This window comes from Daucus carota, chromosome 8, assembly GCF_001625215.2.
Source record: "Daucus carota subsp. sativus chromosome 8, DH1 v3.0, whole genome shotgun sequence".
Classification (NCBI taxonomy): domain Eukaryota; kingdom Viridiplantae; phylum Streptophyta; class Magnoliopsida; order Apiales; family Apiaceae; genus Daucus; species Daucus carota.
In genome coordinates this window covers 2845845-2857952 of record NC_030388.2, presented here as the reverse complement: position 1 = coordinate 2857952, position 12108 = coordinate 2845845, and the positions used below count along the sequence as shown (strand labels likewise).

Sequence of the window (12108 nt, the reverse complement as noted above, 5' to 3'; positions counted from 1 at the left end):
TATATATATATATATATATAGACACACATACATACACACACATATATACATTAATATAAGACAGAATGTAGCCTAATCAACTAGAACAACCCTAACGATCACTTATAAGTACATACTCTAAAGCTTTAGCGCATTAATATCGGCTAGTTTATATGCTATAAGTGGTATGATTGAATAATTAACATCCATCTAGAGAACTTGATTTAAAGCCGATTATGATTGTACCTTGTTGGTTAAAAGTTGTGCGACTGATTATGAGCATTTTTCTATCAATTTGAAAGAACGTATAACACAAGGAATTATTATTATATTTAATGAATATAGGTGATTTGATTTTTTTAGCTCTATTACCTTTTGAAATCTTTCAAATATTAAATTTAACTATAAATATATGATGCTTTTGTAAAAGAATAAAGAACTATGTATTAATTTTAATCATCAACATAAGTTGTTCCAATCATAAAATCTCTGGCTCAAGTTCTGTAAGTTCTGTGGAGATCAATATTATTTCGAGTATTGGAGTCCTCCATCTGGTCCGTCCATTTCCTTCAAATCTAACGGTTGGCCTTTTATTTTTGTTAATGCTGTGTATATTATGCTTCCTTATATGTTCTATCTTTATTATTATACGGTGTAAGGTTCGGACAGAGTCTAGCATCATAGGATCTCTTGGCAAATGAAGCCACTGGAACATCACTGTTCGAGGTCCTGCAAATCCAGATTCCTATTGCAACAGATTAAAATCCTACTAAAGAGGAGAAACTCCTTCCGCAGACTAACATACCTAAAAGTTCTAGCTCAGAATGTCTAAACTCAATGGGATGGGTGTGCAGAAATCCAGTTGGTGACAATTATCTGGAATTTACGTGAATGGATTTTGGGGCTAATTATGAGATGCCAAGGTCATATAGTGAATGAGACATAAAGGTCATCTTTTTCTATGCTTACCTCTTCTGCTTCTTGTAGTTGTCCTTAAATTTATTCCTGAGTTGTTCCACAATGATTTTCATTCTAGATTATACTTTTTCGGTTGTTCTGCAAATGGTGAATCAATTTCAGAGTTGTTCCACAATGATTTTCTTTTGAGATTATAGTTTTCCGTTTGTTCTGCAAATGATGAATTAAAAAGATGATGAAGCCCCCGTAGGTGAACTCATTTTTGTAGTACTCCAAATGATCCAAGAAGTTAATCCCCATATGTCCATTTTCTAGTCCCACATTCTTTTCTGCCGTGTTTATATTAATAGCTTCTTAGTTTGGGTTAGGATAAAAACTGCAGGAATAGTTGACCGGTAACAGACTTTAGATGGGTGGAAAAAGAGATACTAAAGTGTATGTACTATTATACAATCAGGACATGTACACCGTAGTTAATGTAGAATTTTAAATTAAGAAAGTATATTGGGTCTTCAAATTAAGACTCCAATATATGTGTAGTCCAAAAAGCCCAACTCCAAAATCTACATAGCATATGATAAATTTGCATATAATGTTCACCACCATATATACAAAAGGAAACTAGAATGACCGGAAAAAATAAATTAGTTAAAAAAAAAAAAATCTTGCGTATGTGATAAATTAGTTAACAAAATAAGAGTATATTTGGATTTTATACGATATCTTGTATGAAATTACATTAATAATGAAAATTGTGAAGAATATTTTATATTACGAGAAAATCATATATTTAAAGAGGTATACTCTTATTTTGTTTGTTTGACAAATTTATCCGAGTAGTCTCTAGCAAACTCATCATTAAGATTTTAGGAAATTAAGTGCATGCATAAAATTAATTAGTTAGAATGAATAAAAATCGTATCCAATAGATTTTTTTATATATAAAATTAATGTAGATATTTTTTTGATATAATATCCGATTAAAGAGATTTTAGATACAAGATTTGTAAATCCAGTATCTTGTAATAAATTACATTAGTAATAAATACATAAGATACACTTAATATGACATAGTTATGTATTTAAAGGTATTCTTACAAACACAAACATCATTTGAGCCGAACACATCTCTAGCTGCACCAAAAAATGTCTAATTCCTTCTCTATCTTCTCGTCCTCTTCCTCCATTAGAAGGACACAACCGGCCGATTCTTCAACATCACTGAATACCACCAGCAACATAGCACCGGCCAGTGCAACAACTTATGGTTGCGCTTATTGTGACATAACCTTCTCTACCCACCAGGCCCTGGGTGGGCACCAAAAGGCTCACAAGGAGCAGCGTCAAGCGGAAAAGCGGCAGGCTGAGACCCACTACCAGGGCATCAATCCTCAGAACAAGAGGAGAAGAGAGGAGTATGCAACTCAGGCTGCTACCGCATCAGCTGCTCTGACACCTCTTAGACCTGCGGCAGGATCCTCCCTGAATCTTCCTCCACCAGCCTCTCAACGGGGTCATGCCATCAGAAGTTCCAGGTTTTTTGAAGTGCCTGATCTGTTGGGGCCTTCTGTTGCACCCACCGCTCCTCTACCCGGTGGAGCAAGAAGCGGTCCTGCAATAGGGCATGAAGAAGAGAATGCTGTGGATTTGGATCTTAAGCTCTAGGGGAAGGGAATTTACTTGTACCGTTATTTCTGCTTGTTTTTTTAATTTGCCAAAATTATTACTGCCCTTAGGATTGATTGGAAATTCTACCAATATCCATATAAATGTTTTGTTTTTTTTTTTCCAATTATTAATGTCTCTTTATATATATTTCTGGTCCAATTCGGTCAATGAATTAAATAAGTAATTTGTATATGAAAGAGTTATAGTGCTATTGATTAAATAAGAGTTTCATTATCCTTTAAAATGACATATATAAAAAAAAGTGAAAACTACATAAAATAATAACTCAATTTTTTTAATGAGGAAGTGTATATATTGATTTGTGAAAACTATAATGTGTCTGTATTATACTATAATAATAGTCAACATGGATATAATTTGTAGTTCAAAATTTTGGTTATATTTTTTTGTTCGGTAGTCTCTCTCATATTACTCTTACATTGTTAAATAGTTTTAGTCTTAGAGATGACAACATATTATCATATAATATTTTATAAAAACAATTATAATGACATTAAAAGTAAAATTATAAATATCCAATTTTGAATATATTTCTTTAACAAGCACCTTCAGATAACTCTTTTCAACTCGAATGTGTTCTATTGCAATACAAACACCAACCATTACGTAACCCTTTCCAACTTTAATCTCTTACACCCAAATACTCCCTCCGTCCCACAATACATGTCACCTTAACTTTTTTAATGTAATTTGAGGTGCCAATAAAACATATGTCTATATATTATTTTTCAAATTTTCTTTTTCTGAATAAAAATATGGATGTTATACTTTTGTTCAGAAAAAATAAATTTCAAAAATAATGTATAGAAGTATGTTTTATTTGCACATCAAATTACGTGCAAAAAGTCAAAGCGACATGTATTTTGGGACGGAGCGAGTATCTTTTTTCATCATACGAAAGATATACAAAATACGAAAAATCTGATTTAAATTTAATTGCATAATAAAATATCACATATTAATAACAAAAAAATATTTACCAATAGATAAAAAATTTTAAAAGATGAACTTTCGTGAGAAAATATAATCAGTTGATTAATATAAATACTAAGTTATCAATAAATTGATGTTAAAATTAAAAAAATAAACTACGACCTATATACCCGTGCTTGGCAGTGGTAAAAGGTTAGTATAAATAGATTCACAAGTACTTAAACCAAATATTTGCATACACTTTTGTATGCATCCAATACTGTTCTTCAAATCAATATTTGAATCATTTTTAATTATATATTGTAACACCCCAGTCCCACATCGAGTCGTGTGGAGACTTTAGTTCAGTTTATAAGCATAAGTACTACTACCAATTGCACCAACAAATCATGATCTTTTGGGGGCCTGTGGCGGGCTTGTGGATTACCCAAGTTGTTGCAGTTGGGCCAGTATATTTAGGCTTATTTTCGGATTCGGATTTCGGGACTTGACCCGATTTTCGAAAAAGGCTCGGGATTTGACCCGGGTTGTTTCATATGGTATCAGAGCCAGGTTCTCGAAAGCTTGATTCGTCAAGTTGCCGGAGGTGGGGACACGAAGGCTGGTGGTATTATCCCGCAATGGACAGAGATCCGGAAGCGGGGACACGAAGCCAGCCGGTATTATCCCACAATGGCTAGGGAGGTTCGATCTGGGCCTATGGGCTATCCGTTTCGGCCTGACGAGGACGTCAGGAATTTAAGTGGGGGAGTTTGTAACACCCCAGTCCCACATCGAGTCGTGTGGAGACTTTAGTTCAGTTTATAAGCATAAGTACTACTACCAATTGCACCAACAAATCATGATCTTTTGGGGGCCTGTGGTGGGCTTGTGGATTACCCAAGTTGTTGCAGTTGGGCCAGTATATTTAGGCTTATTTTCGGATTCGGATTTCGGGACTTGACCCGATTTTCGAAAAAGGCTCGGGATTTGACCCGGGTTGTTTCATATATTATACATAATTTTTTATTATTATAAGTTTATCTTTGATTTTGATTATTTGATTTTAAGTTTTTCACAAATAGCAATATATGAATTAAATGATTTAACTTGAGCAAATACATCATGGGATGTTAACAGGTAGGATCAGTTCGCATATATGTGATATCCAAATCCAAACCCGAAAATTTTCACCAAACCCAAACCCGGTCCAAATCCGAACAGATTTGAAAAACAAAAACCGATCTTACGGATGTCGGAAACTCGACTTTGTGCAAAAAAAAGAATTAGCTGATAATTGAACTACAAAAACACCTACATTGGAAATTGGAATCAAAATAGAATGTAAATAATTAAGCAACATGAATTTAAATATTACGTTCCATGGTATACTCCATAATAACATTACAGAGTACTTCATAGTTCAAAAACAAACCACAATATCAAAGTACATTACAGATTCAGATAAATGAATTCAGAGTTGACCTAACTCCTCGCTCAGATTTCTCTGAGCCATAGAGAGGTGGATGCAAAGAACAACAGACCGCACAAACAAGCCAAAAAAGGATCGACCGCACAAACAAGCCAAAAAAGAATCGACTTGTTCGATTCTCAACCGTCCCTGCAAACACACAGTTGAAATTTGGCTCACCGTTTTAGAGAAAAGACTAGGTGAGGTGCAAGTTCCTCATCCTCTGTCCCCAACCGCTCAAATATACCTGACCTTCTATTTGTGCAAGGCGTTCCCCATGCTCTCACTAATGTACAAGCAATCCCCGGTCATTTCCATCCACAGTTGGATAATGCAGAGCTAGAAGGTCTTGCTAGGAACCTTCTCGAAGTTTCTAATCCGGAGACTAGAGGCAGCTTCAACTCCATTTTCTTTAAAGAGGTTGTGAACGTTGTCACGACAATCATGACCGACATTTGCAACAAATACGAGGCTGGAACCCAAGCTGTACGTAGATAAGTATATATATATATATTTGTGCGGTTTATATGTTTCCGGTCTATATAAGTATTATCATAGATGTAATGTTATGTGCACGTAGTTTTGTAATTTCTACTAAATTTTCTACTTTATTGTGCATATAGATTGACACAAGCACCGGCGCGCGCCCACACACACAAATAGTGAATTAAGATGATATAGTGTATGATTTATGTAAATGGTACAAATGTAAATTGGAAATGATATATTAGTGAATATTTGTGTGTTTGTATTTTATGTAGTAGGACATAATGACAAATGATGAATTTTTGCAGGAAAATAAGGATGTTACTAATGGTGAAAGTTCTGAGAACAACATTGGTGGGGATGATGATTATTTATGGGGATGATGAATATTTATGGGGATGATGAATTGTTAAAATGTTGCTTTTGTTAACCGAGACCTAACTAACTACTGTTGATTAGTTGTAAAGTGTATTTGCATGGTTTGGATCGTTTTGTTAAAGGGATATATATATATATATATATATATATATATATATATATATATATATATATATATATATATATATATATATATATATATATATATATATATATAGGGGTGGGTTCTGGTACAAACTTACAAACTTACAAATTTTCTGCATTCAACATATATATAATTTGAGTTCAACATTTTCTAACATATTTTGTTGAACATCGATTGAAACTGTGTTGGAGAAGTACATAAACTAATTTTTGAATGTAAGAACTAAGTTAAACATATTATATAACTAATATTTATATTTCTAAACCCCACCCAAACCATAGAGGTATAGTTTAAGTATCTTTATAGATATATTCAACCTAATGATAATTAGTGTTCTACATTCGATGTTGAACCCCAGTTACAAATGTGTTGAATGCGCAATTTATTTATGCGTTATATTTAAAAATTGTGATGTTTTTTAAAGAATTTTCAACATGAATACTTTATATAACTAAGGATTAACTCGATGGGAGAATAAAAAAAGTTTGTAAGTTTGTAACTTAAAAAAGTTTTTATTTGATCCTATCCCTGTATATAAATGCTTGTTAACTTTTAAATTATGTCTTAGTAAATTAATGGATATTGCTTTTTTGTTTTGGGTTTGAAATTTGTGATTGTTTGTGCATTGTTGGTTTGGTAAAATAACAAGGATATGGTATAGTTTATAATGTAAATACTGCCGTTTCTGAAATTTACTCCCTTGAAAACTGTCCAATTTTGGTAATTTCCGACCAAGTATGGTAATAATAAATCTAGAAGATAGCGGTCGGTCGTCGGTCGGTTCAAAGTTTCATTTTCTATCGATCAGTTATTTATGACCATGTTTTAAAGAACAACACAATTGGTCGGTCGGTGATCGATTATGAGGTGAAAACCGACCAACTCTCTTTATTTCCTACAAACTACAGAGGTCGGAAATGCAAACTTTGGTCCGAAAAACAAAAGGAGGAATAGAAATAACCGAAGAACAAAAACATCCGCGATAATTTCAAAATGTTTCCAGAAAGTTGGGAGCAAAACGATAAGGGCCAAAAAAATACCCTAGAAGACACAATAAATGCAAAAATTAGATATGACCTCGATCCGTGCAAATACAAGCGCGGTTAATGAATTAGGCCCGCCAAGCACTAATTAATTTTGAAATTTATGGATAAATAATTGACTAAGTAAATGGCTAATTAAAAACCGGATTAGATTCTATAAAGGGATGATTTTCAAGACTTCTCATCCTACAAGGAAATTTACACGTACATGGGAAAATTAGACTTGGTCTCAATGAAAACCTAAACGAGTCTTTCCATATATATATATATATATATATATATATATATATATATATATATAGACACACATACATACACACACATATGTTAGGCCGAATAAACTCACTATATAAGATAATATAGTGAACACAATCCAAGACAAACACAAGTATAAGAGAATAACTCAATAAACTCTTATTCACAAATCACAGTAGCTTACAAATAATCTCTTAGTGATTTATATCTTATCACTAAGAGCTGCTAGGTTACACGAATGATATTCAATTGATAACTCATCTAGAGTAAACCCTAAGCTGTGTTTATATACACAGTTACATGATATCTACTGATTGATTTATAATTATCTGCTTCCTAAAATAATCTAATCAGTAGCTATCCTTCTGCTGTCCTGATCTGCACAATCTCTCTTGATATTTATCTTCCTTATTTAGTCAGATATGCTCCTGAAAATCAGCCGCCTGCAAACTCTGATCATTGCTTAAACTCTGATCCAGCTGTCAGTCGTTAAACTCTGATTTCCAGCTAAACTCTGATATTTGCTTCTGCACACTAAACAAGTTAGATACCTGTGACATCATCAAATATGTAACAATCTCCCCCAACTTGTGCATTAGACAGAATGAACAAGTTCTATATATTTACTGATGATGTCAAAAACAATCAAGGACAAATGCATGAAGTAACTAATCTGCATAAATAAATTAACACTTACAGAGTAGGCAGAACTAATTTCAACTTACAGAACATAGCAGAACTAATTATCCAATCAGTCTATATCCATAGCTCTCTTTAACAAACTTGGTAATCAGATCTTCTTCAATTTGTTTCAGAGTTTGTATCATTTGAGCTTTGACAGTTTTTAACTCTTCATCTTCATCTCCTGTCTGGTATATAGCTGATCTCAAGGCATTAGCCTTGCTTCTCTTCATTGCTTCTCCAAGCTGAATGACTCTAGGCCTGTCTGCTTCATTATTATAACCCAAAATTCTGGTGTTTGCAATAGTCTCCATCACAGAACTATTCTTTTCCATGCTAATTTCAGAACCATCATCTTGAGCTATTTGTGGAATATATTCATCATCAGACTTTATTCCATAGAATCTTCTCTTTTCACTAATTGTTTTCTTCATCAGATCTGACCACCTCCGAGTTGCTTCATTCTTGATCTCCAACATATAGTGAAAATGTTCCAGCTCTCTCAGAGATTTCAGCAATAAATCAGCTTCTGATATTCTATACACTCTGCCAGATTCTAGAAATATAGCAATCTTTTCTTTATCTTCTGGCCCATCATGAGTGTCCATCAAAACCTGTACTGACTCAACTTTATCAAGATCCTTCTGTGTAACAGCTTCTCCTACTTTTTCAGTCAGAGGATAAGGATCTCTGAAAGTAGTTGCTGAGCCTGTTTGAATCTTTTCTTTTCTGTGACCAAGACCAGTTGTGTCATAAGCTTCTTTTCCTCTGGTGCCATGAGTTCTTACTCTGGTGAGCATTGGGCTTTCCTTGTATAAATTTGTACCAAGACTCCCATATAAACTCTTTTTCTTCTGATCATCTTGAGTCTTCTCAGAGTTTAACTTCAACCAAGAAGCTTTAGTATCTTCAACCTTTTCTTCAGTTATTGGAGCTTTAACTTGAGCATTGTCAGAGGTTAAAGTTATCTCAGGAATTGATTTGGATTCACCTTTTCTTCTTCTTCTGACCAATCCAACTTCCTTTTCTTCTGGTTGCTCAGATACATTTGCCATTACATGCACACTCTTGCTCAGTTTGACCATCCTCTTTGTAGGATTCTCTGGTGCTAATGTAATTACTGATTTCTTTGGCATAGTAGGAACTGAAGGAACTATATCAACTGGTTTCTTACCTTTGTCTTTTGAGTCAGACTCAGGCAGAGTTTGAGTTTGAGATCTGGTTCTTGGTCTATTGATGTCAGTGTAATTCACCTCACTTATTACTATTCCCTTTTGCTTTGGAATCTTCTGTTTCTGAGAGGAATCTGTAATCTGTCTTTGCTCATCGGATTTTGTTTTGCTGATCTTCTTCTTCTCAGCAGCCAATCTTTCTTCTTCAAGTCTGATGGCCTCAATATCTACTCCTGGATTTTCTTTTTCAAAGATTTTCCTTGCCATGGCTTCATCAATTGCTTGCAAGGAAGGAGATTTATAGAAGAGAGTGGTTTCTTTGCCTCTGAACTTCAGAGTTTGACAAAATTTCTGAGACTCAGGGTCTCCAGCTTCAATCAGCTTTTCAGCTTCAGCAACCAATTTTTCTTTCTTCTTTTCCACTTCAGAGTTCACAAGATCTATCTCTTTAGATATAGCATCTGAATCTCTGACTGCTTTACTTATACTCTGAGCTTGAGTTACAACAGTCAATTCCATAGATTTGTGTTTTTGAGATTCTCTAGGTGGTCTCTCAGAGCTTGCTGCTTCTCTACTGTTCTTCTTTGTTTCTTTAATTTGCAGCAGCTTTTGCTGTTTGTTCATCTCCCCTTTTTCTTCCTTATCATCATCTGGCTTTTTCCTTTTTATTTGCTGATCAGGTTTGCATTTGTCTTTGGATGTTTTCTCCCCCTTTTTGACATCAGCAGAGGTGAGAACCTGTACCAGCTGTGCCACAGAAGCACTCAAATCTGCCAGAGTATAATTCATTGAAGCCTGAGTTGCTTCAATAGAGGTAAGTCTGTCTTCAACAGAAGGTGATGTGGTTCTGCACATCCTGCTATTATAAGACAAGTGGCAAATTTTCCTTCTGACAGGCTCAGAGAATGGAATTGGAGAACTTGGAACTGCAGGAGCTATAAAAGGAGTGGATTCCCTGACTGGTGACAGTGCCTTAACTGGGGAATCAACCCTTTCTGGTGTAGTTTCTCTGACTGGCTCAGAGATTAGTGAGTGTATACCAGGAGCTTGAATGGGGGTTGATGTGACTTCTGTGCCTTCATCATCATCAATGTCTGCAAGAAAAATACTCAGAGTATGTGACTCTAGAGCTTCAGTAGCTGCCTCAGAGTTTTCTGCCATGGGAATCTCCTGAGCAGGAGCTGCAACAATATCATCAGGTTGAACCAGAGAATCTTGGATTAACTGGAGGACCATGTCTATTTGTGCATCCTCTGATTTACTAGGAGCATCAGAGGGTTTTTCTGATATATCAGTATCAGCTGCAACTTTCTCTTTAACAGACTTTGTTCCTTCAGGCTGATCATTGTGATCAGAGGTGGACTCTGACAGTTGTTTGTCAGCTGCAGCAGTATCAAGTGGCAGTGCATAAATAGGCTCAATCAATAGTGGCTCTGCAGATTGATCAGAGAATGGAATCAAAGCTTGTTCAGGATCCTCTGATTGTGGTGGTTCCACAGTCAGATCAGTAATAGAGGTTGGCTTTATTTTCTTTCTCAGTCTCTTTGCCGGTGGAGGAGGAGGAATGTCTTCTTCTGATTCAGAATCTGAAATTTTCTGTAGGAATCTTCTTTTTCTGGGAGGAGGGGAGGGTTTGGTTGGGGATTTGGTAGATCTGAGTATCCTTTTTGGTGAAGATTTTTCAACTGGTCCTTGTTGAGAAGAACCAGAGGTTGGTTTGGGATCAAATTTTGCTATTGGATCATGAGCAGGAGATGGAGGCTGTGGGATATTCTCATCAGAGAATAAGGCTTCATACTTGTCAGGTAAAGCTATCTTCAGTTTATCCTGTACAGTCACAGGAATAGCCAATACAGGTACAGTATTCTTCTTACTATCCTTCTTAATCAGATCAGTAAAAGCTCTTTTGGTGATCTTAAATGGGAGTTCATTTCCATTTTCAGGAAGGGGCACATCAGGGAAGCCATAAGAAAATATAAGCTGACAAAATCTTGAATAATAGACAATATTCATATTTTCTTTTCTCCTATCACCAATAAATCTCAATATACATGTGGCAATATCAAATTTGAGATTGTGGATTAGAAAATACCCAATCTGCTGACTGAAGATGGGAATGGCATCAAAGTTGCTGCATTTGTTACCAAAAGCCCTGGTTATGCAGTCATAGAAGAAGCTCCACTCCTTGCAGAGGTGTGGACGCTTAAGTTCCCCCATTTTGTCTGTGCTTGCAGAATACCCAAGAAAGATCATCATGTCACGCAAAGTCTGAGTGGGTACTGAAGCATCATATTTCTTTTCTTCAGGAAGATGAAGAGCCTTCCTAATGGTTGCTGGTGAGATAGCATACTCTTGGCCTTCATAATTACAGGTGAGAGATGGAGAACCATTTTCACCTCCATCATCGTAATTTGCTGATCTCCAGAGGGTGAGAACTTGAGAAGGAGAGATTAGCTATGGCTGAGTCAGAGCATACATCAGCTCACTGTGAGCCAAGAAATCTTGAATAAGATGAAACTCCTTGGGTGCTTCATCGTTGTCCAGAATGGCTGAGTAATTGTTGGTGACAAACTTTGCTCCATTGAACTCGAAAGCAGTTGTCGACATGATTTTTGAAAAGAAAATGAGAGTTTGAGGTTATGCAGGTATGTTGTTTGACAAAATGTTTGAGAGAAAATGAGAAGAGGGTTTGAGAGAGAGAGAGAGTAAAAATCGTGTGTGAAAAGTGAAGAGTTAAAAATTCAAAATCGATATATATACGAGTGTATATACGAAAATCTGATTTCTGCGTTAGTGGGACACGTGGCAGGTTCTGAACGGTAAAAAAACTTGGTAGTGGAGAAGTAATTATGAGTGGCGTGTGAATCTGAACAACTGTGCACCATTTACCAATAAAACACAATTATTTACCGTGTTTTTCTCCACTCAGGAATACAAATGGTTTTTCTACCGTTTGATAATAAAAACTAATATTATCTT

At 35.3% G+C, this 12108-nt stretch overlaps 2 protein-coding genes across 2 annotated transcripts; one reads left to right on the top strand and one right to left on the bottom strand.

Moving 5' to 3' along the window:
• The first annotated feature begins 2043 nt into the window (after positions 1 to 2043).
• Positions 2044 to 2562, top strand: LOC108197938 (zinc finger protein 4-like). Its single transcript, XM_017365676.2, has one exon. The coding sequence runs from the start codon at positions 2044 to 2046 to the stop codon at positions 2560 to 2562; it is 519 nt and encodes a 172-aa protein (XP_017221165.1).
• A 5382-nt stretch (positions 2563 to 7944) lies between these two features.
• LOC135148329 (uncharacterized) lies at positions 7945 to 11736 on the bottom strand. The gene is made up of 5 exons (XM_064083011.1): positions 11616 to 11736; positions 11410 to 11543; positions 9868 to 10956; positions 8784 to 9252; positions 7945 to 7949 (listed from the first exon to the last, which is right to left on the bottom strand). The coding sequence occupies exons 1-5, from the start codon at positions 11734 to 11736 to the stop codon at positions 7945 to 7947; spliced, it is 1818 nt and encodes a 605-aa protein (XP_063939081.1).
• Positions 11737 to 12108: the final 372 nt, after the last annotated feature.

Excerpts from the sequence above, each read along its gene's own strand:
- LOC108197938 (XM_017365676.2), top strand. The coding sequence starts at position 2,044 with ATGTCTAATTCCTTCTCTATCTTCTCGTCCTCTTCCTCCATTAGAAGG.
- LOC135148329 (XM_064083011.1), bottom strand. The coding sequence starts at position 11,736 with ATGTCGACAACTGCTTTCGAGTTCAATGGAGCAAAGTTTGTCACCAAC. Across the intron at positions 10,957-11,409 it reads AAAAGAAATATGATGCTTCA|GATAAACTGAAGATAGCTTT; the intron begins GTACCCACTCAG and ends GTGACTGTACAG. Across the intron at positions 9,253-9,867 it reads CTGTGGCACAGCTGGTACAG|AAACAGAAGATTCCAAAGCA; the intron begins GTTCTCACCTCT and ends GATTCCTCTCAG.